At 35.3% G+C, this 26,033-nt stretch overlaps 1 protein-coding gene across 2 annotated transcripts; it reads left to right on the top strand.

The window, feature by feature from the left end:
* The first annotated feature begins 124 nt into the window (after positions 1-124).
* Positions 125-25,924, top strand: LOC135687713 (uncharacterized). 2 transcript variants are annotated; one of them, XM_065204351.2, is made up of 29 exons: positions 125-556; positions 2,024-2,128; positions 3,452-3,494; positions 5,146-5,224; positions 5,914-5,958; positions 8,901-8,953; positions 9,625-9,698; positions 10,280-10,326; positions 12,655-12,742; positions 13,309-13,397; positions 13,877-13,943; positions 14,093-14,184; positions 14,495-14,569; positions 14,888-14,956; positions 15,319-15,359; positions 16,118-16,166; positions 16,425-16,520; positions 16,635-16,724; positions 17,488-17,538; positions 18,832-18,894; positions 19,494-19,562; positions 20,125-20,241; positions 21,202-21,249; positions 21,650-21,760; positions 22,628-22,793; positions 23,088-23,605; positions 23,988-24,015; positions 24,294-24,341; positions 25,026-25,924. In XM_065204351.2, exons 1-29 carry the CDS (start codon positions 458-460, stop codon positions 25,116-25,118), a joined length of 2,613 nt encoding a protein of 870 aa, XP_065060423.2. In that variant the 5' UTR covers positions 125-457; the 3' UTR covers positions 25,119-25,924. The 2 variants fall into 2 exon arrangements, with proteins under 2 accessions (XP_065060423.2, XP_065060424.2); XM_065204352.2 differs by lacking the exon at positions 18,832-18,894.
* Positions 25,925-26,033: the final 109 nt, after the last annotated feature.

Raw genomic sequence — 26,033 nt, 5'->3', positions numbered from 1 at the left:
AAAAGCACAAGCCAATAAGAAGGAGGATTACTAACAATGGTATTGTCCTATTGAGCCAATCACATCGCTAAAAGACAAAAGAGTCTATATTTACCAAGCGCTTGATGAAGAGAGGCAACTTGAAAGATGTTTAAAGTTCTGCTGAGTGACCGATGAAAGCTTAAATTTGGAAGAAGTGTTTATGCAGGAAAAATTGAGGAAATTACTCGTGGGAGAATCAATGACAGTGGAGTCCACCAATTCACTTCTGGTGAATGTTTCTGCCACTTTTGAATGTTGTTGAGTTTGTGCAGAGATGCCGAAAGAGATCCACCGAATTTGGGCATGATTTTTGTCTCCATTCGCGTCTAGAGAAACAATTTGATCACCAACATCAATGTTGGAACATCCAAATTGTATAAAAATCCATTGAAAAGAAAACCATTCTGCAGTTCTTCAATAAGACTTGTGCATAGAAATGCCTTTATTTTCGTTTGGTAGCAGCGGGAAAAATTCTCACAAGTATCATTGTCGTGTACTTTTGTTGGATGATAGTGAGTTAACACATGAAATATCGGTGAGTTGTCGATTATGTTTCGCAACTAATTTCGGAATTTTGTCAATTTTAATTTCCTGTTTGAATTATAATATCGAATTAAAATGGTTCATAAATGATAAATGGCTTAGGCCCATGACAAATTACATCTGAAATTATCCGATCTTTAAAGTGTTTCTTTTGTCTCAGTTTTCATTGTTCCTTAGTGTACAACAATCAACCAGTCTAAACTACCATACGGTTTGACTGGAGTCTTTTTCTGTGTAGGATATTGTTTGTCTATAAAAAAGTTGTAAGGGTAGTTGTTTGTTTCAAATTAAAGTCTATTCGAGAGTTCTGCGATTGTTTGGGCTCTAGAAATCTCTCCCAAACTAGTGCCTACTTAATTTATATTCGAATGATTTCAGGTAAAAAGCAAAACTTCGTGTATATGTGTAGGATTCTACAATTAAATATCCACGTATTGTGAAACTCAAAAGGAAACATAGTACATGTCACATCATTCATCAGAAATCGCTTAAAACCACAATGTGGTATGTCCTTTTCTCTCAGGTCAACAAAACAATGATGGTCGAAATAACTGACCCCTGACCTGATTCTCAAGTAGGGCTTTCCTATCTTGATCAAAGATGTTTGAGCTTGTTATAAATTAAGAATTTCAACTTGAAAATCTCCGCAAAATGCTTGTATTAGGCTCTTAGGATAGTTGTCTGCGTGAATTATTAATATCATTGATAGAACACTTAGTTGTTTGTCATGGTATCATCATGGACAGTTGTGCTATTCTAAATCTATTATCAAAATGAAAATAGAAATGTTTCTTTTCAGCTAGTTATAAAGATCCTTGCCTAATTTTCAGCTAACATCTTAATTGATGCTGGATTCACATACAATTTATTTATTTTGTTTTTAACTTTATTGTAACTAGTTGATTTTAAAGAAAATATTTTAACATGGTCTTAATTATTTTAACATGGTCTTGATTCAACCAGTCATAATTTTGGGTTTTGAAAGGTGAGATAGTAAGGAATATCTGGAATTATGTCATTTTATTTTCAACATTATTTAGGAGAAAAACTTTTAACTTAATGAGGAGCTGGCTTGGACTGAGTGTCTTGTCTGTCTAGCCATCATAATCTCCTGCCAATTAAAGAAAGTAATTAGATTTTTCTCAAACTTTGGTCTTTCACTCTCTCGATATGATTGCTAGTACAAAATTTGTTATGAATTTCATCAGTAAGCTGGTAACCACATTTTTGTGTAGTTAATATCTTCCAAAGAAGTTTTTATGCTGTCTGCTTTTAATAACTCTTTGATGCTCTTAAAAATTCTTTTCTTAAAGCTAATCCCACCTTAGTACTAAACAACTATTTGCATTTGATAATTTCAACCTTGTTTTGCTTGAGGTCAAGTATTTTCTGTTAAAATGTGTGTTGTTGGCTTATTTTCACTGAATTCAAATATTTTATATTGATTCATTGTTTTTAGGGAAAAACAAAAGGATTTGAGCTGCTTGACAAAGTTTTTGTGTCTTTGAATCTTTTTGAAAAGGATTACTTTGGTCTGCGGTTCAGAGATATTGATGACAAGACAGTAAGTTGGCTTTCATTACGGTTTCCTTGATTCATTGATAAATCCAGTATATTTTTCATCTAGGTTTTGTTTTGATGTAAAGCAACTTAAATATCATCAATGAATTCCATGGGGTTATATCCTTTAATGCTTGATGTAAATATTTCTTAGCATCTTTGAATATATATTGCAATTTGGGAGCTCATTTAGAAATATATTCTACCTTAGGGAATTAAGCATCACTTTAATTTGTTAGTCAGCAGCAGCACTGTGAGCATATTGATCATTATTGTTGTTGATAAAAGATCCTTTGTTTTTCTACAAGGGTTTTTTTAAAGTAAAATAATCATTTTGATCACTTGCACAAATTACTATTGATTTTATTGTGCAGTTGCAAACTTTCTGTATTGTGTTTCTGTCACTCAACCAAAGGTTTACTGTGTCAAAATGATGTGAAATTAAAAGGCAACCTAATAATCTCTTTACTCTGTTTATTAAAAGGATTTTTGTAATTTTTTTCTTGTTCTCAGCTGAAAACATCATTTTTTCAATTTAGTTTTGTCAAATGGGGACTATTTAACTCCAATAGCATAAGTAAAATTATTGAATAGAAATTAATTGCAAAATTTTTAAAAATATTTGTTGGACTCTTTGCATCACTTCATAGGTAGCATTGTGTATTTTTATTTCTCAGTGTTGACACTCATATTTATCTCATATGCTTGCCAAATGAGTCAGTAGTTAAAAATGTAAAAATTAGGTGAAGAGATTTTAGTTAAACAATCATACAGTATATCTACCTGAGGCCATCATGAACTTTATTTACCACATATTATTGGTCTTTTTGTGGCACCACTAAACCCCACATTACCTCTAGTTTAAAAAACTTCATTTTTTGTTGATACTGTATAGTCTCTCTAATAAAGTTCTAAAAGCCTGGAAAACAAGGTTATTCAGGGGGGCTGCAGGGTCCATGGTCCCCCACTTTTTGCAAAACAAAAGAGCTATTTCAACATCTTTTGCTATGGCTGGTAGATTTTTCTTTGCCTCTCCCTTACTTTCAAACCTGTGTCAAAACCAATGTTATTGTAGCTTGCAAGAAAAGATCTAAACTCAACTCAGGTGTCCAATTCTCAGTACTTCCAGTCATTCACTTCAAATATAGATGCCTGATTTGTATTGAATGGAGTTTTATCAATGTGACTATCATGCTGAGAATCTTTGGATACACTGCTTGCATTAGATGCTATATCAACCATGAGCTGCCAGTGCCAATATTAGCATCTAGGCACACACATATATATAGACCTTTGTTCTGATCCTATCATTTCCCTTTTTTCTTAGCAATGGCTTGATCCAGATAAAGCAATTAAAAAGCAAATAGACAGTAAGTAGGCATGCTTATATTTTGTTTCTATTTAAAAACATGTTTATATCTAGAAATATACTCAGTTTTTTTCTCAGCTGTAAGTTGGCACTATCTTTGGGTCCTTCAAAAGCATGTTAATTAGCAAGCCATTTTGATAATGGTACTGTTTGTTCATCTTTAACACATTTTTGAACAACAAACTTTTATTCTTTCAATGCTTTGAAGATACAAAGCTTTCTTGTGGTTTCCCAGGCATAAAGGAAATATATTTCATCATCATAACTTTAGTTAAACAACTAAAGTTTATGTAAATTTAAATGAATAGATAAAAAGCTTCAAGGTAGTGATTAAGGACAAAGGTGATATCTGTGAATCTTTCTATGGGTTTGTTATTTAATAAAAACTTTCAAAGTGCGGTTGCGCAAAGATAGACCTCGTTTTAATTTAAGTGTTTGGATAGTTGGTGTAAAACCTGTTCGCAGACGTTCATCTGTTCTGATATTTAATGTCTTGAATGGATCTTTCACAGTACGATGAGATTACGTTATGGGATTATGTTTAATCCCAGAAATAATTGATGCTCGGTGTAATGTTCTTATATCAAAAAAACTAATCAACAACCACCCTATTCAATTTTTTTGTGTGCTTAACCTGGCTGTGGACAAATAGGGCCTGTGTCAGTTCTATAAATATATGACATATTTATTGATTTGCTGCACCACTGATTTCACTGAACATTCACCGCTTTCAAATTGCCAGCTTTTGATTCTTGATCCTTTGCCCGGTTGTAAAGCTTTTTGTAGAAGCTCACCACCCCCCGAACCCCCCTCCACCCCCCCCCCCCCCCCCCCCCAGTTTCAGTGTCTCTTGGATCCACTCCCCATTCTGGATCCTTTTCAGTGCAAGACTATATCTCTTATTTCATCAAAACATTTTTAAGGAGATGCTCGCACGATTAGTTTGAAAAGTTTGAATGATATGTATCTCCGAATTGTTAGAACCTGCTGAGCTTTTCATGCAGTCCATTAAAAGCAACCTGCATTAATTGACACCCGTTGGTCATTATAACTTTCAATGGGTGTCGTCATTCCCTTATCGATTGACTATGTTGCCGTACTAAGCTTTCCTCTCTAAAAATCGAATCCACCTCAATCCAGTTACAGAAACTCTCTTCAGTTATAGATGGCAGGGGGCATCCTGATTTGCCCTATTTGTAACCTATTCGATACTAAATTGAACTGCAATTTGGTTCAGTCAATATATAACGCAATTGGATGGAGTCTTATACTAGTTTTAAATCCTTTGGGTTTGAAAGCTGGACGGTTTTATGTTACAGTTCCGAGTTTCACGCTTACTGCAATCACTATGCAACTGTTCTGTGCAATTTATACTGTTTTATGGATGCCAAGGTTTTTCATCAGTAATTACAAGCCAACTCAACTAGCTGATGGGAGATACTACTGGGGCTTGAAAGTAGGCACCAATATAAACGGCACGTGTGGCATCAATGGCATCAAAAGGCATCTGTTATAATTGGCATCAATATCTGTAAATGAACGAACCTTTTAGATAAACCCTTGCCCCTCTCTTCTTGGTGATCTAATATAAGTGTATTTAGTACCAGTGAGTTAAAAAGTATGCGAAACTTATTACTAATAATTTGTTGTAGGTGGCCCACCGTACACATTGTATTTTGGTGTGAAATTTTATGCCGCTGATCCGACTAAACTGAAAGAAGAATTGACAAGGTTTTGTTTTGTTTCAACTTTCTTCTTGATTTGCCTTAACAGGCTAATCTATAGATGTCGTAACTTTGACCAACTACAGTATATATATAGATTCTTCTTTTTAGTCTACAATAACTGACTTTGTTTCTGGCTATTCCTGTAGGCCTTATTCTTTGTTTTCGCGTTTTCAAAAACTGCGTAGTTTAGTAATAATTTCAATCTTTTAGCGATGCTTTTTAAAGCCTTTCTACATTTGTTAGCTGTTCATCGATGACAACTCCCTGCTATGGAAAGGCTGGGAATTTCCCTTGAAAGGGCCAAATTACCATTAATTGTAGCGAGTTCCTTTTTTAGCTATTATTTAATATAAGACTCAACTAAGTTGAAGTTACATGAAAACTTAGTCGACAGAACAGCTGATAGCTCTTCAATGAAAAACTCCCTAATGATTTTTAATAATAAACGTTTTGCTTCTTCATGCAACGATAAAGCCATTATTTTTCGAAGCTGATGATACCAGTCGATCGTGGTCTCGGATTCATTCAAGCCTTTCTTGGCTGTTAAAATGTCTTTCTAAGAACGGCATTGCATCTTCAGTGGATATCATAGGCCTTTTCGTTTTGTTTTTCATGTATCAAGCTGCCTATTATTGTTTTACGTGTTTAGAACGTAAAGAAGTGTCATCTCAAATTTTCCACTTTTCTTTTTAGGTATCAGTTTTTCTTGCAGCTTAAAAAGGATATTCTGCAAGGAAGGTGGGTTGCTTTGCAAAGTTTCTACGTGTTTATAAAACATCATTCTTGGTAATGTTATGATCCATATTACGTTGTTTTTTCATCGTTGGCACCTAGACATTTGTTGTCGGAGATGTCTTTACATCTGTGGGTCCATCTGTAGGTTTGGTATGTGAAAACAACACGCTTCTGTGTCTTCAAAGTTGTTTCCATCATTACAGCTAACTGACTACGTGTTCAATACGAAGTACGGAAATCTTTGTTTGAAAGGGTTTTGTACGCAACGCCATTTTTTTGTTAGCGGTGGATATCACTCAAAAGGTCTTAGTGTAATGAGGGAAATGCCGTCGATTTTTTATCGAGATAGTATAACAATTCTGAATCATCGATCTTACTAAGCAATACTCCTAGAGGCTGCCAATGACAGCCCTCTTTTAAAACTGACAGCGCCAAATTTTGCAAGAATTGTCTTTACATGACCTCATTTTCTATCCTCCTTATTTGCCATTAAAAATAGAAGGCTCGAAAGTAAATTGAAACCACAAATAGTATATGACAATATTAAATGAAATGATGTTGGCGCGTATGTTTGATCGAATTAGTTTTAGTTTCCCCTTGGTTGATGACCTTTTCTTATACAGGATTCTAGCTTTACGTGTCTTTTGACTGCTGTAATCAAATCATGACCTGTTAACCGCAGCAACGAGATTCAAGTTTTCCAGTTTTCATTATGCTTGCTAACATTTCCTAGGAAATTTGTTTTGAACTGTTCGTCGCCTTGAAGGCTATCAATAACGAAGCTTAGCTAAGGAGCCATAACCTTTAACAATCTTTATTCTAGATCTTAAATCAACGGACTAGCCTTTGACACCACCATTTATTATCCATGATTTGTGTGAATTTTATCCAGTTAATCTAAACTCTTGGTCTTGCACCTTGTTAAGTTAACATTTCCTTTTGAAAAATGATATTTTGGTTAATAAAACCACCCATGCTTCTGTCATGTTTGAAAACTGTTTGAAAAGTCATAAATAGAGCTGAAAATTGAATCTGTTAAGGTGCCTTTAAATGCTGTGTAACGGACGAGATGAAAGGAGGGACTGGTAGTCTGGTACAAAGTTTTGATTTAAAGCCACCTCAGGGTAAACGCTTTTTTAAAAGAAACCTAGCTCGAGGCCTAGTTCTGGAACTTCCTTTTTTGACCTCTTTTGATCGAATTGTAGTACTAAAAGTTCCTTAATATAACTGTAGCGATATCATTCCCTCAACACCCTGTGCTTTAACTGAAATTACTGAGGGGCAATAGGCAGCAAAGCCGAACATTACACAATGAAACACTCAATAGCTACCTTCTTAACACGTAATTAATCTGACGTTTAAATCCAAATAAATGGAACGGGCTTCCTATTTCTTGAATACTTGCAATGATAAAAATATTCAAATTTGAAAAGTTCCTTCGGGATTTCACCTTCTACATGTAGGCTCTTTATGAAGTGGTTCCTTATGAGAAAAATACTTGTAACTCTATTATCAAACTCTATTATCAAGAAGCTTAGTCTAGTAGCAGAAGCCATTTCGATTAGTTATTCCTGTGTTTCAAGCCATTATCGGCAGCTAAGTTGAAGGCCTTGATTTCTGCACCTGGAGCAAATCATGTATTTTCTGAATCCAGAAATTTTTCGATCCGCTGGCACTTCATATATTCAGTAGTTTACCACAGAATCAGAAGCAGCAGTGTCGGATAAGAGACTATCAACACTGGTATGTGACGCCAACACAAACAAAGTCATAACTGTTGCGAGTATTTTAAATTCGGGTTGTTTATAAGCTTGTTACTTTTTTATTAATCCTCTTGAAATCGCATTGCTGAGAAAGTTGGGAGGCAGGATTTTGTAACCTAGAGATCTGAGCAATAAAGCAACTTGCTGCTTCTGTTCTATGGTCATTACGCTGAGAAATATCCCCCAATTAACCGCAAGAATCTGTTGCAATCGCCACATCGAAACCAACGACTTTGTGTCTAATCATTCAAGTATTTGATAATCCAAAGCTTTGTGCATTCTGGTTTACTGTTACCCTTGGCTAATGTTACGTATGGTCTGACGTGTCCAGCATGCGATTAATTATAAATGATTTTAATTACTAGTATCAAGCTTGAATTCGTAGAAAAGTGGCCCTTCAAAATGTTTCTTATGTCAATTTCCATACTTTCTATGCTGTAATGTTTGTTTTTCGTCTGTTGGCATGCCTTAAGCCAGCACCCACCTTCTTGTGATCAGCTTGTTTGCCCACTTGATTCAAAAGTATTATTAGTCATTATCGTTGAGATTTGCTTTGGGTGGTTTTGTTAGCAGAAGACACATGATACTTGGTTGTCAACTGTCAACTGATGTAAATCTGTAAGAGTGGTTCATGTGTCAGTATAAAGGGCCTTTGAAACACAAGTTTCTAATCGTCAATCTTTGATTGAAATCAGTATAGGGTACTGTCTTGGTTATCATGAGTGAAGTTATTGGGGCTCAGATTGGGCTAAGCCCCCATTATCGATGCCAAAAGGAAACAAGTCTTACTTCTTCATATTGTTTTTTGAAACATTTATTTTTGAAATCCCTCCTTTGTTCTTTTCACAGCACAACATCAATTTTATATGGTTCCCCTTGTAACACTTTCCAACTCTGCAGGCATTAAGCAAAATGTACTTTTGTCGTATAGCTTTTGTCCAAAGCCTTTAAAGTAGTATTTCTGCCTTTTCATTGCTTTCATTAAGACTATTGAACGAACATCATATATCCTTGTTAGCTGCTAGCTGCCAATTTTATTGTCGGTGTGTTTTTCTCAACTGAACGCAGCATTTTTTCACCTATGTTTACATTTGCCTGTTAATTATTACAAAAGATACAACGGCTACAGAAAATCTTTGCCTACCAATCTATCTAACCTGTTATTGATCTTTAAATTTCCAGATTGCCTTGTACCTTCAACGTGGCTGCGGAGCTTTGTGCATACGCTGTTCAATGTAAGCGCCATCAAATTGTTCCTTGTGCTTTAGAAATTAAATCCTTTCTATGTTAAATGCTCTTCTCGAAAAGAAATTGGCGATTATAAAACATAAATACAACAAGGTAGAAATTTTTGATCAAAATTTTAAAGGCTAAGATTTTGTGGCAGTGATGGGCTCTTGTTGGTAATGACAGAGAACAAAAGTTGCGGTTTGTGACTGCGTGTAACAGGTGATCTAGAAGATATTTCAGAATGTAATGATCTCTCTTTGCGTTTTTATTGTTTCGCAGGTCTGAAAATGGCCGTTCCCTAGTCAATGGAAGACTCTTTTGAAATTTCTAGAAACTGGGTCCTTGGTTTAAAATTTTTGCTTAAATTCAAATCAATTATTTGGAACTTCTATTTTAGGTTTTTCATTGCACCTCTTATTTGATAGTAACTTTAGATGCCATTGTACCTTCAATCGACATATCATACGCCAGCATTAAACTATGCAGACATCTGCCTGCAATAATAGGTCTGTCAAAACGAAAATACAGCAAACATTATCATATCTGCGTCTGCATATCGTTGAGGAATAACGATGTCTTAGTTTTGTATGTTCTTTTGAAAGAAGCGAGTTGATTGTTCTAATTTTCTCTGATTTTCTCTGATTTTCTCTGATTTTCTCTGATCTTCTTTTTGCAGCTGAACTTGGCGATTATGATGATAATCTACACACGGAGAATTATATTTCGGAATTCAGATTTGTTCCCAATCAGGTAATATAATCTCAATATCAAATAATATCAATCATAAAAGGTTTGATAAGTTATAAAAGATAATTCAATCGTATTTTCGTGTAATATCAATCACAAAGGATTTTGCCAATCGTAATATCATACAGTATCAAACATAAAGAGTAAAACTAACCATATTGTCATGTAATATCAATCTTAAATGGTAATATAAATCGTAATACCATGTAATATTGATCATAAAAGGCAATATAAATCGTAATAGCATGTAGATCAACCATAATAGGTAACATCAATCGTAATATCATCTGTGATATCAAGTAGTACCAAGCATTAAAGGTTATATCAATCGTAATACCATGTAATATTGATCACAAAAGGCAATATAAATCGTGATATCATGTTTATCAACCATAATTGGTAATGTCAATTTATAATATCATCTGTGATATCATGTAGCATCAATCATAAAACGTAATATCGATCGTAACTTCGTGTAATTTCATTCGTTAAGGACAATACAAATCCTTGCCATTAAGTTTAGAAATACCCTTGGAATCAGCAATTTTTTCATGCAAAGATAAAAATCTTCCTTTTAATTGTAGAGTGAAAGTCTGGAAAAAAAGATTGGTGAAATCCACCAAAAACTAAGGTAAAGTTTTGTTCAGTCTCATAACTAATGGTAATCCCATCATAGCCATCTTGTTGTTTGATAAACCTTGATATTTAGTTATCTATGTATAAAAATTGTCTGTCCATTATTGTTAGTGTTTAGTAAACGTAAAATGAGTGGTATTGTTACATTAAATCTCCATACGCAATAGACGCGTAAAATACCTAAACATGTTTATGACTTTTCTGAAGCTGGTATGTGTTGTCTGTCAACTGTCGTTCATGTTTTAAATATTTTATTGTCAAACTTAAAATTGCTACCAGTACCAGTGTCTAGATATATTCATTCTTATACAAAGCAGCTACATAACAATTATTGGGTCTCTTTTATCAAATGAAAGACACTACAGTGTTTTTATATAACAAGTAAACTAAGATTCAGACTAGCTGCGCTTAATCTTTCCAAAATTTCAAGGCTTTATTATTCTCAATTTGTTCTCGTCTTAGTTGTCTGGGTACAGGTTAAAGAAATGTAAACAAAAGATCGAGTATCCAAGCCTCAGCTTGTTTTCAATTTTTCTTTTTTTGACTAATTTTAGGGTTCTATCTCTTTTAAAATTAGGCTTATCAAAAAGTGTACTTGTCATTGACATTTTTCAAGCTTCCTTCTTGCTCTTCTGATTTTCCTTGTCTCTTCGACACAGTGGAAATCGTCGCCATATCTGTCCAATTGCATCGTAAGGGTTTCATCTTTGAAACCCCTGTCAATTTGCTGATGCTATTTGTTGACAACTGTCGTTAAATGTAATTATGACGTCATACTCTTCCGCACCTTTCCTTCAATTTCCTTCCTTTTGAACTTTTAACGTTTATTATTTCAATGAATGTTTTTTATATTTCGTCTAGATGCTAGATATGATTTGGGGACGAAAACACGATAGATTCTTTTCTAGCTATTAGAAAAGAATTGTACGTAGAAATAGTCAGCTTCAATAGTAATTGTGTATAACGAATGATTATTGTCTTAATGAGACTACTGAGAAGGGTTTCACAGGCGCGAGAGGACGGCATGGATGTGTAGATTAGTGCGAATTGGTTCTTCAATGTTGTGAAAAATCGCCGACAAATGTCACCACAGATCGGTACATGAAACCTTATCACAGACAATGATTGATAAAGGTTATCGATAGGGGCTGATTAGTCAAACCTGGATCAAGTCTTGTTAATTCAATAACGCAGCTTTAAAAACCACGATACAGGGATTCGAATGCAATTCTTACTGAACTATGCTCCTTCTGACCAGTAAACATGCTTGTGTAGGGAACACCGTCTGTCCTATAATTGATTTACTGGAAAATCCATTTCAACACGAAATCGCTAACCAGATTTGTTCTCTGATTAAAGACAAAGTTTTGACCTTGCAAATTTTGCGTTTAATCTTCGACAGTCATCAACTAACCATGATCGACGCTTTATATATGGTCAACAATTTGCAAATCCCACAAGCTTTCTTTGGACCTTGAAATTTTTTTCCAGAGGCCAAAAAGAGCTATAACGCCAGGATTGGCCTACAGCAGCCTTCTGTCATCCTCCCGCTTAGGGTTATTTTGCGGTGTCCATGTGGTCTTCACACATCTTTGGCATTATCACCTAACTCTCTGCTCGTTGTGAAGACAAGTTTTCTCACCTGTCGTTCTTCGCTGTATTATTTTCCTGTTAGGTTTCGAGTATTCATAAACTGCTTTTCACGTCGCTAGGTGCAGAAAAAGCCGCGAGTAGTCTGGAATTGCAAATTAAATTTTGCAAATGGCTCTGAAAAATGCAAACATTTTACAGCATCGTTCAAATAAATTTTTTGTCTTTTTCGTTTCTTTGTTTCTTTTTTGTCTTTTTGTGTGTCTTTTTGTTACTTTTGCTTGTACTGATATTATCTTGAAATTAATAGTTGAATTGTAAGTATCATCTATGGTGGGGACCATATGAACTTGCGTCTTTCGCCGCCATGAATGGTACATGTAAATAGTATTTCTTTTATTCAGATTTAGGTTTTGTTGTTGTGTTTGTTTACATGGTTTTGTCTGTGAACCGATAGAATATAGAGAGTAGAGATAGTGTATAGGCTGCTACTGCCGGTTCAACTGTTTTATCGAACAATATTAGAATCAGTGCTTAGTATTCTTTACATTATTCTTCTTTTAAGTTCCCCTGTTTTGATGTTTGTAAATATAGCTACACCGTGTTTTTGCATGGTAGTCTCAATTATTATGGTTTGAAATTGTAACGATTTGAAGCTTACATAGGCTCCATTTGGGCCTCACAAAGATACGCAAGTAGAAGCGCAAGCAACATGATTTTTTTTCATTTTCAGGGGGCAAGTTCCTTCCGACTCAGAACTCAATTTTCTGGAAAGAGTAAAATGGCTGGAAATGTACGGAGTGGACCTTCATCCTGTCAGGGTAATTGATTCCCTTATTCGAATTTATACTCTTATTTAATTTTCGCTATTTTTGTAACTCCTTTCCCAGAAATCAATAAAAAACTTGCAGAACTAAATGAGTCTTTAAGTCTTAGCATGAATGTTGGGACATCTAAGGATTTTGGAACTAATCTCTTTAGTTAAACAGAATTTGTAAAATGCATCATTTGGTGAAATTATTTTCCACAATGCCTTAAAATCTTTGAAAGATGCCATGGATGGACTCCGTTTTTAAAGTTCTTCGAAGCCAGGTTTGCAAAATAAAAGGGCGCGTTAATGGTTTCATAACACCGGGGGTGTAATTAGAATGTTTTTCAAAATTTGCGCAATTAAAAAGTTGGTTTAATCTTGTAATTGTAATCAGAATGTCTATTAAGCCCCCACTTTGTATGAAATGGTACTTGGCAGCTTTCTAAACCAGACATTTCATGGTAACGCTCTACCACCGTCATGTATTTAAGGGGTAATAGTAGATTTCAAAAAATTTTGATTTGGAATATTTGTGCTTAGGACAATTTTTTTACCTGTTTTTGAAATCTTTTCCAGGGTCAAGACAACCTGGAGTATTTTCTTGGCTTGACTCCAACTGGCATTGTTTTGTTTCGAAATAGCAATAAAATTGGCAGCTTTATATGGTAAGATATCCCATCTTTACTTTTCACTCATGCCAATCAAACCTACCCTTTTTTCTTTCCTTATCTTTTGAATAATGGCCTTTGATGACCTTCTCTGTTAAATGATATCCTTTCTAAATGGCTTTGAAAAAAGCAGACACTTAGTAAACTAAAGCTTTTCGTCTGACACTCTTCAGAGTTTAAAACGTCAAAACAGTTGTGGATCGAAATAGGCCAATCAGAAACACGAGCACATGACTGTATAGGTTGACCAATCAGTGCCGCTTGCCGCTATTTCGATCCACAACTGGGTATATATATTTCTTAGCGTAGAGTTTTCGATCTATGTTCTGATGTTTTAAACTCTGAAGAGTGTCAGACGAAAAGCTTTATTTTACTAAATGTTTGCTTTTTTCAAAGCCATTTACAAGTTTTTTACCACCAAAAGATTGTTTGGATATCCTTTCTCTGATTATAAATGCCTTGTCGTCACGTTTCAGGCCGAAGATCACTAAGTTAAAATTCAAGGGTCATCAGTTCATCATCAGGGTCAGCCTAGGCAAAAATGTAAGTATATTTCAGTTCTTTTTAGCGGCAATTATTCAAACTTCAGTTAGCTAAAGGTATTGTAGGTGAAATATCACGGTGTAATCATTTGCTTTAATATCATATCGTAATACAGCTGCTACCTATTATCACATGTCTATGTTTTACAGGATGAGGAAAAAGAGTATACATTTTCATTGGAGACGAAGCATGCTGCAAAACAGCTCTGGAAATACTGTGCAGAGCATCACACATTTTTCAGGTATTGCCAAACCCTTTTCCGTTCTGTTTTTATACAGTTTCCCTCTCTCAATGGATATTTTACGATCATGTAGGTGCTTTGCAGCACACGACTTGGCCAAGGGGTCGTGTCTTTAAGAACATTTTGATGCTGCTCCCATTTATGAGGAAAGAGAACACATTTCTTGCCCCAACTTGAGTAAATTTTTCTAAGATCTGGACAGGTTGAACCATAGGTCTTAGTCAGAATGTAGTTACATGTCCTTGTTTAGGCCTTCTCGTTATTTTTTGTTTTGATGACATTTGGTGAATTGCTTCTTTTTTTCTTCAAGGCTAGAAAAGGCAAACGACGTTCCTGCTTCCGCATACAATTTCCTTTTCAAGAAAGGGTCGGGATTTCGATTCAGGTAACTAGAGGCTCATATTTTCTTATCACCACAGTTGAATTTACTTACATAAGAATATGGATAGAATTTAGCAAGCTCTTATAGGTCATCTTTATGGCTAACCTCGTTCATGATTAACTCCTATTTAATGCTTATTAATTGTTGAGCATTTTGCATTCTTCTTTTATGCATTCTCGTTAATTTATAAAGCACGCTTTCATTGTGATACCTCGTTTCATTGATTATGCTGCTTTTGCATGGACTGAAAAAAATAAAATACGGAATAATTAGATAATAATGATACAAAAAATACTAAACGTATATATGTTTGAATTTTAGTGGTCGAACTCAGCAAGAACTTCTTGAAGACAGCACGAGAATCAAGCGGCCGCCACCTGTTGTTCAAAGGTAGCACAATTTAAAGTTATTTTTTAACATCAACAAATCCTTAACCGTGACCAGTTTTCGTTACAAACCATATCGTCTTCTTAATGCCACATAATAGTGAAAAGTTAGGCTGGCTAGCCAATGCTTCTTTCAAGAGATTATATTGAATTAAATGGCAAAGGAGGTATTTTTTAAGAGTTGCTGCTTTTAGCATTGAATATTCTACCTTTTGAATTTCACCAAGTCACTGCAAACCTGATCGCTTTTAAACTGTTGACACTGTTGGCATAATACTTCTTATTAATATTATAATCATTATGCTACTTGTTGCCTCTTTTATTACCAAAGCTCTGCTGCTGTTACCTCTGTCACTTTCTTTGCAGGGTTCAAAGCAAACGATACACAAGAAGACCGAGCGTCGATGGTAATATCTTTTATCTATTTTCTACCATACATTTTACTAGGAATATAACAATTATCTAGAAAGCTTTTTCAAGTAATGTTTTTATTGATTTTTAATTCTGATAAGATATAAGAAATAATTGAATTACCTTGCCCCAGTTTTGAACCGTGGGAACAGTGGCGTAACAGAGATATATGGGGCTGTAATGAAAAAACAGAGACGGGGCCCCTATTTTTGATAGGCAAAAACATCCTATTCAAAAGTGTAGAGCATGTCAAATACAAAAGTAAGATATGAAAATTACAATTTTTGGTAAACTTAGTTAAGGAGGAGGCTGAGTTATAGAATCTTCAATTAAAGAACCTTTTGAGGCCTTTGAAAACATTTTGGATTTGAGTGAAGTCCTGGAAGATGGATATTAAAATAATTAGGGGGCCTCTGTTGATTGGAGGTCCATTGTTATCGAACTAAAGTACTCTAAACTGAAGTACCTGAACTAAAGCCAATGCGTGGGAGTCTCCTGTGTTGGTCGTCTTGCTTTTTCAGTCTGTCTTAGGAGCTTAGGACCATTCCGATGTCGTCTTTCCATCCATAAAGTCACCGCCTTAATTCCCTTTGCACCGACCACTCCCTCTATCCCTCTTGGTACCAATATACCTTCACTGCGTTGGCAATGCTAACATTTGTACCAAAAGGACCCTTCCGATAGGTTTTTTATAGCTACATTTTAGCACAAAAACCTTGCCTATTTGTAATGAGGCTAAACCGTTTCGTTACAGAGTCCCAGAACCGAGTAAATCGTTCAAATGCTACTAATATGACAAGATCGTGAGTCAATTTTTATGTCTAATCTTTTAGTACGCAATTAGTTATTTATGCAGCGTCTATTCATTTGGAATGATTTGTTTCTAATAAATGTTATTATTTTATCGTTTACAAAGCACTGCTTGTTTGTTTTCAACTATGGGGTCGATTTCTCCTTCTCGCTTCTGTTATTAACAACAATCGTCAAGGAACTATCCTCCATCATATAATACTTTTTTCTCATAAATCATGTAAGAGTTGATGATGTTTACAATGTTGCAGGTATATATCCAATGGGGATGTTTCACGCAACACAGTTTACTCAATCGATGGCAACGGAGTATCGCCTCCTTGGGAGCAGAGGTCAAATAAAAAGAGGTATGCCATTCATTTTACAAATTCAAGCATTAAGCAATCATTTGATTTCGCTTCTTTTTTGGCGATGGCTAATTTGTCAATCAAACGTGATATTTGGTTACCCTTTCTTCATAGTGGGCTGTACACAAGTGGCCATAGCATACCAGCTAGTGTTGCACATGAAACGCCTTTGGTTGGAGACCCAGTGTCAGCAAGATTTCCCAGGTAAATGTCATATGTCCAGTTTTAAATGTCTTGAAGCCAAACACCAAACGATTTGACATGAAGAAACGCACAGATTTATGTTGCTTCACAGGATTTCACGCTCCAAACCAAAATAAGGCAGCTCATACCAGCTTCTGAATTTTTTTGCTGGACAGCATTATTTTTATTCTAGTTCTAAGGTTTATTTTAATTGTAACCAGTCAGATTTGTCGTTCTTTTACTTTCTCTAATCTAATCCAAAAAGTTGACTTTAGGACAGTGTTTACAAATTTTTAGTGGTTTAGTATTTAGTATTTAGACAGCGACAGCAAAGCAAGGAGTACGTTTCCAATTTATTTGCCTATTTATTTTCCTATCAATGTGTTTCCCAATACAGTGGAACCTCCTGTTAACGGACACCTCCTTGAATTGGATACCTCTAGTTATAGACACCTTAATTAATAGACACCACCTTAAGTAGATACTTCCTTTAGTATAAGTAAGTAAAGCTATTTCACTATAGAGTTATCTTATTTATAAAAATGTAAAAAAGCTGTTTATGATTAATCGTTTTTAAGGTTCTAGGGAATAAGAAGTTTTTTTTAGCCCATACCCAAACATGTCTTCTATCTGTTCTACTCTCAGATATGATAAAAACCAAACGATTGATTTTAACCAAAATAACTCGTAAAAAGTACTTTGCGGGATACTAATTTTTAACTCCAGATTAAACTGTGACTAGGTGGTTAAATTTTCTAATCGATTCTATTTTTGTTCTGTTTAGGCCACACAAGTCAACTGCCTCTTTGCAGGGGGATGGAGAGATTCCAAAAAGGTTCCATCCTCTTCATGTATTAAATCTGCAATTTGAATTTATCAATGTGATTCATGGGCGCTCATCTCTTTATTTACGATTTATCTTAATGATATTTAACCCAATACAAAAACCTAGAATTAGCGCCTCCTAACAACTAATTAAGCAGGATGGCCTAACTGACTAATCACTGTCCTTCAAAGATTGTGATTAACTTTTGTGACGTAACCGATTAACTGAACCGTTTTAACCTATAACCATTTATAAGCTCTAACCTTTTACTAGCCCTAACCATCTAACCATCGTCGAACCAGAATTTGGGTCGATATACCAAATTTTCTAGTTCTGTGTATGCATCATATAACCTCTGAACATCACCTTAAAATTAACCATTCTAACATATTTTTCTTCTTTCTAATTCTCTTCATTTATATGCAGTACATGTAACTTTGATTATACTTAACAACTTATTTTATAATCATTTACATCTGCCATTTCTATACACTTTCTTTTATCTGCTTTGATGTCCCTTAAGGTTTACTTCAACAGCTGACCTCTAGCGGTTAGAATTCTATATTTCAAGGTTCTGTCTCACCTTTATTAATAGCTCCTCTCTAATAATGATTCTAAATCGGTACTGTTTCACCGACGCTCTTTGCCAGTTATATTAGAAGCCAAACCAGTTCCCCTCCCTTCTCTCTACAGTGATCCAAAACATAAAAATACAAGATACAGAGATCCAAAACAGAAAAACATCCTATATTTTTCATTATCCATTTCCTTTCATTTAAACTAATTTCTAATCTGCTTTGTCCGACAAACTTAATTCAAAAATCTAACCCATTAACATATTAATGTAATCATTGCATCTTGATCATTACATCTCAGGATGTTGGAAAACAGCCTGATTCGCCTGAGCAACACTTGGCTGCAACGATGATTGCACGATTAAAGCTTGATTAAACTTTGATCGAGTTGATAAATAACTGTGATTTTGAAGAATTGGCTACAACCGCTCTTCTAGTTTATGCTTGAATTCCGTCACGAAATAACAGATCTAAAATTAAACAATCTTGAGAAGACATCAGATGATTTTTTAATGTATTGAATACTCGACTTATGAGCTAATTGAATTTGAAACTTTTCAACCCCTTTTTAGAATGTTTTGAGTTTTTGAGATAGTTTGAGTTGTTGTAGCCAATTTAAACTTTAAAATTCTAAAATGATTCATGAATGTTCAATTCAAAGATAAATCGAATTGAAATTTAATTAAATGATAAATAAACGAATTTCGTCATAAATCTTGTCGTACAGGAAAATATCTAGTTATCATGCTGGTTACAGTTCTGGGGAAGAAATAACTGCTAGAAGGAAAAGGTGAGAGTAGACAAAGACGAAAAGCAGGAAACAAAATTTTTGTTGCTGATTATATATATAAATGCCAAGTCTTTTTTAATGTGTTCTTGTCCAGTTATATTGCTTAACCCTCCAGGCAAGGGATTGAAGGGTCATCAATAGAAAAAAATTACCGACAAAGAAGGGTCATCAAAATTAAAATGCTATGCCAACAACTGATAGATGATTTTACCGACAAACTAAGGGTTTTGTAGACCAACTGAAGATCTACCGAATAATTTATGAAGTATTGGGGAGTGTCACTTCCCCTACATTCTCCTGCTAGCTACCCCCTAGTATTGTCCATTGTTAAAAAAATGCTTATGCTATTTTTTTCTTCTTTATCCTTGTATTTTGTTGCTTAAACTCTCAGTGGTGGTGTTTTAATATGCCCAAGAGTAGTTGCATGATTGCCTTGGCTTTTCCAAACTTGAGCACTTTTATTAAACATTCTATTTTATTGATTATTGATCATCTCCAATGCTAGTCATGCTGAGTACTTTCATTGTACATAGTGTAAGCAACACATCTTTGTTTTTGCCATGCAACAATTATATCACTTGTTTTGTTTATCACTTTAGATCGCACTACTATAGCGGGTACACAAGTGGAGTCAGTGACGGGGAATCTGTACACAAAATGAAACACAGGTATCAGGCTGTTTTCCTTTCTTTTCCAAAATGAAGAATTTTGATTTCGTCTTAATTCCTAGACAGATGATGTGGAGATGCTGCATTCCCTGTAAATTGGGTGGAGGAGAGATAGATATTGGATTCAACATGCATGTGATGTCACCTCTTTTTATACTTCCCTATGTGTGTTTGGGTACTTGTCTCAACAGCTCTGCTATTATTGCAGATGAAATGATAGGCCATTTCTAAGTCTTGGTCTTCATTTTAAGTTAAGCCCCTCTATAATTTCAACACTTGCGTCTAGGTCAAATGGTAGAAATCTATGAATCTTTTTACTTTCACTAAGTAGAAATGTCAATCTTGATTTTGCTTGGTCTTGCTCTAACTAAGGTTCACAAGCAATTATTATATCTAAGGACAGGGATAAAGCTGCCTTACCTTGTTTAGCGGTTGTTGTTTTACGTTTTTAGCCCCTAAAAAGCAGCACAGTAAAACCAGCAAGGACGAATATATATGTTGCTAGTTAGCAATATTGAACAGCTTACATGTGTACTATCTGATTGTTTATATCATTGTTTAGGGCTGGTTCAGAGCCAAATATGGCCTACATGCGTGGAGCTATGCACCATGGGACGAATAATCGCAATTTCGCAATGCAGCAGAACGATTTCTATAGACATCGACAGCAAAGCAAGGAGTACGTTTCCAATTTATTTGCCTATTTATTTTCCTTTCAATGTGTTTCCCAATACAGTGGAACCTCTGTTAACGGACACCTCCTTAAATTGGATACCTCCAGTTATAGACACCTTAATCAATAGACACCACCTTAAGTAGATACTTTCTTTTAATGCACGCCTTCATTAATGAACATTGGGCACCTGCTTATAATGGAAACCCCCTTATACTGAATACCTCCTCCATATAATACACTTAAATTTATGGACCCATCCTTATCTTGGATTCCTCCTTAAACTGGATACCTGCATTTTATGTACATCACCGATAAACAGAAAACAGTACGCCGACCAAGGATCGCGAGGCACAAAACGGATAGTGGGGGCTTAAACTTTTGGGGGGCTATACATGCTTATAACCAAGAATAGGGGTATTCTATATGGTTTTAAGCACATTTTGAAAATTATTGGGACTATAGGGGGACTATTGGGGGATAATTTGCCCCCGCTTCCGCGGTCCCTGACGCCGACTCTGTCTTAAATTTCCCTTTGTATTCTCTTAACTTCATGGAGGTTCTACCGTATTGCGTGGGACGTTATTGAGTTTCATGGAATTTCAAATAAACGTTATGTATGTCGACACATGAAATCTTTTTTATTCCTTTTTACAAAAGGAACATTGATGATTACCCAAATACGTACATTGTGCTATAGTAAATACCGTACATTTGTGTACGCACTCCCAGCAGAGTTAAGAGTATCAAGTTCCTTTCCTGCGTTACAGCTTGTTTGAAAATACGAAGAAAGAAAGGATCAAGTTTGGTCTTTCCAGTAGATTCTCAATACGTTAACAGATTCTTTAGATTATCCGAGATTTAGCTCATTCTCAATTATTTAAAGTAGCTTTTTACTGAATAGTTGATCTTCTGTTGGATTAGAAACCTTTGGAAATCTGATTTATAAAAAATTCTTGTTTGCAGGTCAGTCGCTACCAATGGCTATGACCCACGCAATGCTCCTGACTATCGGTAATTAGCTCAGCACAAGTTATATGGCTTTTCCTTTTTCTCTAACCGGCACTGTAGCACAGTTTTGACCCAAATTATATTAAGAACAATTGTCCTAACTGTAAATGTACCTTCCTCTTGCGTATTTCTACTTTTCTATCGATTAGAAGAGCCTTGCCTTTTTAATAAATGAAAGAATCTGCACTGTTAGAGAGTCGAGAGGATAAACCTGTCCCTTTTTATTTTTTTTGCGAAGCCGTGAAAAATTAGAGTTGTGATTGTGTTTGAAGAACACCTCAACATCTGTTAGCGAATATTTATTTTCATGCTGATAGAAACCTCTTCTTTTAAAGACGTGTTACACCATAGTATTCTGGTACTTTACGGTTAAGTCAACGTTTGTGTTTACGTTTCTTCTTAGTTACTACACGAGGGAGTCTGGATCGAAAAGTGACAGTGAGCAGAATTCTCGACAAAGAAGACAGCAGCAGTATTACAGAGTCCAACGAAGTAGAGCTGGGTTGTCAGATACGTACGTAGTTACCACTTTGTTAACGAAGTATGAAATCTTGACCACAATCGTAAAATATCTAGAAATTATTCACTTACAGATTCACTTAACCAGCGTATATAATTAAAGTTCAGATTGATATATTTATTAGAAGATAAGTCATTTATTTTGACGCCCCTGACAAAGCGAATCATTGAAAATGCCTTTCTTGGCTCCTCTGTTTTATCCGAAAGCTACCCGGTCATTTTCTGCCAATTCATTTCTGCCTACCAAGCCATTTGTTGCGATTAAATATCTAAAAGCTAATTGTTAGTGTCAAATGATGTCGGCGAAACATGGATTGGCAACTATTGCTAGCCTCTTATTGCTAGGCCGCTGGTTCCGATGACCCTTCTCATTTTTCATTTCATTTTATTTAATTTTAAAATTCCACTACATACAAAAATCATCCAACATGCAAAAATTTACAAAGACTATATAACAAGACCTCAAAAGATGAAAAACACAAAACTGCTATAATAAAATAAAAACAGAAAATTGATAGAAATTTGTATGAAGGGAAATTTCTTGAGGAGGGACTCTCCCAATAGATAAACTAATCGAGGAGAGAGCACCCCAATTTCTAAATTTGGTATTATATCTGAGTAAAAAAACCGCAAAATACGTGAAAGGTTTACATTATGGTGTAAAGGCTTCTTTAAATTTTTCTAAATGAAAATTTAGACGATAAATTTCTTACTTCCCCTAACTCGTTCCATATGTTGGAATGGCCCAAACTCATTCGAATCCCTGTACGGGTATATTTACGCTTGCGAACTTCTGTTTCATTTCTTTGTAATGCCTGAGACAATACATCCACATCAAGATGTAATACATCCACTTTTACAGCGAAATGGTGCCTGCACTGAACGTATACAGAGCAGCTGATGGCAAAGCAATAGTCGGGGATCCTAGGAGAAGACCTAAGCAACAGAGGCACCATCATCATCATCACCATCACCACAACCATGGCAGGCCTCGTGTACCCCCTCAGTTTGATCCAGAAAATGCTAAGGTATCCAATTGAAACTGCTATTATAAATTTCTTATTTTTGGTAACTATATTTTGGTAACTTTTATGTTGGTTTATTTTGGTTTGGTAGCGTTCTTCCCACATTATATTTTGGAAATTCATAGAATCACTGAACGATTATCTAACACTCATCAGCTTCTTGTTTTCTATTAAAGAACATATGTTTTTGACGTAAGAAGATTTTCGTCCTTGTTTTTATTTCATTTCCTGGATTAGTTATAGATATTTATTGTCAGGAAAAGACTTATTCTTTGTCTTTTTCCATCTAATGTACAGGTTCTCTTAGAGCTAGGCCCGGAAAGTGCACCACCCGACTCTGAAAACAGTTACGGTGATAGCACGGTTTCGTCAATCCCCGAGGAAAAGCAAGGAACGTATCAATCACACCCTGCAAACCTTAATCATTCAATACAATCAGATCAATCAGGTCAACTTAATCGATCGAATCATAGCGGACAAATGCCTAATCAGTACCGAATTAGTCACCCAAATCAACGAACTGATCAATACAATCGCAATCAACCGCACCCTATGCAGCCTAGGCCGGTATCAGCCGATATGAAATTTTTTACAGCTGGTTATCATTACATAGAACACGGACCAAGACCCGTTAATTCCGGACCTGTAAATACACGGAATTATCACCCGGCCATGATGGATCCGATGAGAATGAAAATGGCTGCCGGACAAATGAATCACCACCATCACCACCATATTATTCGTCATCCATCTCAAGAAAACGGAATGATCAAACAAGGGGAAAGAAACAGATACGTTCAGCAGTATTTACCGACGTAAGTCTTAAAATCGTTCTATTTCACATTTAAAGTAAAAAATGACAAAAAGGAATTTGTGTTTATTCAGGATGAAAATTTGATGAAGTTAGTTCGTATTCTTTTCATTTTAAATACCTACCTTTAAAAGCAACTATCATTAGTCTATAGACGATATCAAAGCTAATCACGGCTGGAAAATCATCCAGGTTTGATTAAGTAAATAGCAAGTTTTGAAATGAAAGGGAATTTAAAGAGTTTAATACGTATTTTGCTGTAAAATGTTTTCGAAAAATCCTTCTTACTCCAAAATACCCAAGCCTCGAAAAGCAATGTTGATTGAATCAATTATACCAGTTTTGATGTGATTTGTAACTTTACATTTACCATCGTTTTCTTCTAGACATGTGATCAATGATCATCCTAGAAAGGTATGTGCTATGCTTAATCAATACGCAAGAACTTTACAATAATCCTCATAGATATTTGTACTCTTTGCAGGCTGTGCCCTTTTTCATTTAGAGCCTCCGTCCACTGTAAACACGCTGCAAAAAAACAGCTTTAAGACTAATACATTTGCTAACTGTTTTGATGATATCATGTATTCTTGTTGTCTAGAATGGCGGCTTGGTGGCTATAGATCGTTGTTTTTTTGTCCCATGTTACCGAAGGATTTTCCTAAATTTATGATGTTCTCTTTGTCCTGTAGGATGACATTGCTACGAACAACAATGACAAGCGGCAGTTTGTGGAACAGGTTTGTGAAACTTATTCCTACATATTTTTAACCAAGAAAAATCTATGTGGAGTACAAGGTTTGTTAGTCATAACATTCTGTCCTGGCTCTTCCAAAATATTCGTTTGGCAGAAAGCTACGGTTTGAAGCGCCCCAAAAGCTTAAATGTTTTCTGAAAGTCCTTTTATTTTTAGGAAAAAAAGTTAAAGGTATTCTCTTTGGAATCCTAATATTTTTGCCAGGTTCTTTCAACTATGACTAATGTGTTTTTGTATTAGATATCAAGCTTTTTTAAGTCCAAAATTGTTAGAAACCGTGTCAGAATTTACAACCTTACTGTATATCAACCCGAGGTCAACAAAAACTCAAAGAGGTGTGTGTGAAAAACAAGTTAACTGCATCCAGGCTTCCCTGTACTGCGAATCCCAAACTGACGCTTGAAACAATGAAGACCTTCAAATAATTGCATTTTTAAACAATGAACAAATACGTTTTGCCATTTCCAAAACCTTATAGATGTAACTCAAGACGTTGTAAAATGCATCCTTGACTCAGACATTCCTTAAACAAATAATTACTTCAGTGCCACTGGTGTCGAGTACAAGAAACTACTGTTTCTTATCATGGATCCAATTTGCAAAAACATTCAAGCTCGACAATTACTGTACTTTTCTCCTCCCAACAAGACCTCATATTTTCTTTCAGGTTGTTGGCCCTCCTCCAAAGCAAGAGGCAGCACAAAATCGAAGTGAAATCGAGAGCGAGATAGCAAATTATAGTATATCAACTGAGCTTTAGGTCTCTAGTAGCTTTTTTAAGAGTCAAATTGATTAACATAGAATTTAACATTATTGTTGCTTGTGAATTGCAATACAGGAGCTAATTTTTCCAATCCTTTGCAACGCATTTTCAATACATTTATACGTAGGCAAATGTGTGAAAGCAAATATTTTTGAAATGGCACAAACTCGAAGGCCTGATATTTTCAATTGAAATGAACATTTCAGGAGGCCCCTTTAAGCGTCGTATGCTCTTCATGCTCCAGCCACTTAAGCGGCTCATTGTCACAGTTTTCCACAGCCTTTTTTGATTGTTTTGTATCGTTTGGCTCATAGCTCTACCAGGGTTTTTGCTCCATATCGCACTTGTTACAATCCAAATTAGAGTTTTTCAAGGTTTGTTATTTCCTACAACAGCGACATGTATCAGCGTCCATAAATTTCGCACCTCTTTTATATCTTGTTTTGTGTTTATGACATAGCTTGAAGACAAAGGCTGGCCTTCACTAAACATACTTTTCTTCTTTTTTGCCCTGTAAATGCGGTCTTTTTCAGTGATGTTTTCATACAAACTTAGCAATTTCCTCTACCACTTTATTTAAGATAAACATACCTACAGTGCCTCCTACTGAAGATGGAAATTTAGCAATTTTTAAGCCTCGCATTCAACATTTTGCCTCATTTTCGTGTTCTGATGTAAATATTCTTGCACTTGCACGATTTATTTAAACGATGTCAGAGATTATGTAAATATTAAATATAGTTGTAATATATACACAACCTTGTTGAATAAACACATCTTGTATAATACCTTATTTCCTTTTAGTCAAAGCAATTTTTCTCTTTTACTGTCCTTTTTAATCAGGCAGTAATAGTGCTAGACTGAGGTTGTTTGTTCGAATCCAGGCTCGACAAATGATTTCGAGGCTTGCCT

The sequence above is a fragment of the Rhopilema esculentum genome, chromosome 20 (assembly GCF_057945365.1).
Source record: "Rhopilema esculentum isolate cy_ngs chromosome 20, ASM5794536v1, whole genome shotgun sequence".
Classification (NCBI taxonomy): domain Eukaryota; kingdom Metazoa; phylum Cnidaria; class Scyphozoa; order Rhizostomeae; family Rhizostomatidae; genus Rhopilema; species Rhopilema esculentum.
Note: the sequence above shows the minus strand (reverse complement) of the source record. Positions and strands in the feature narration are given on the sequence as shown.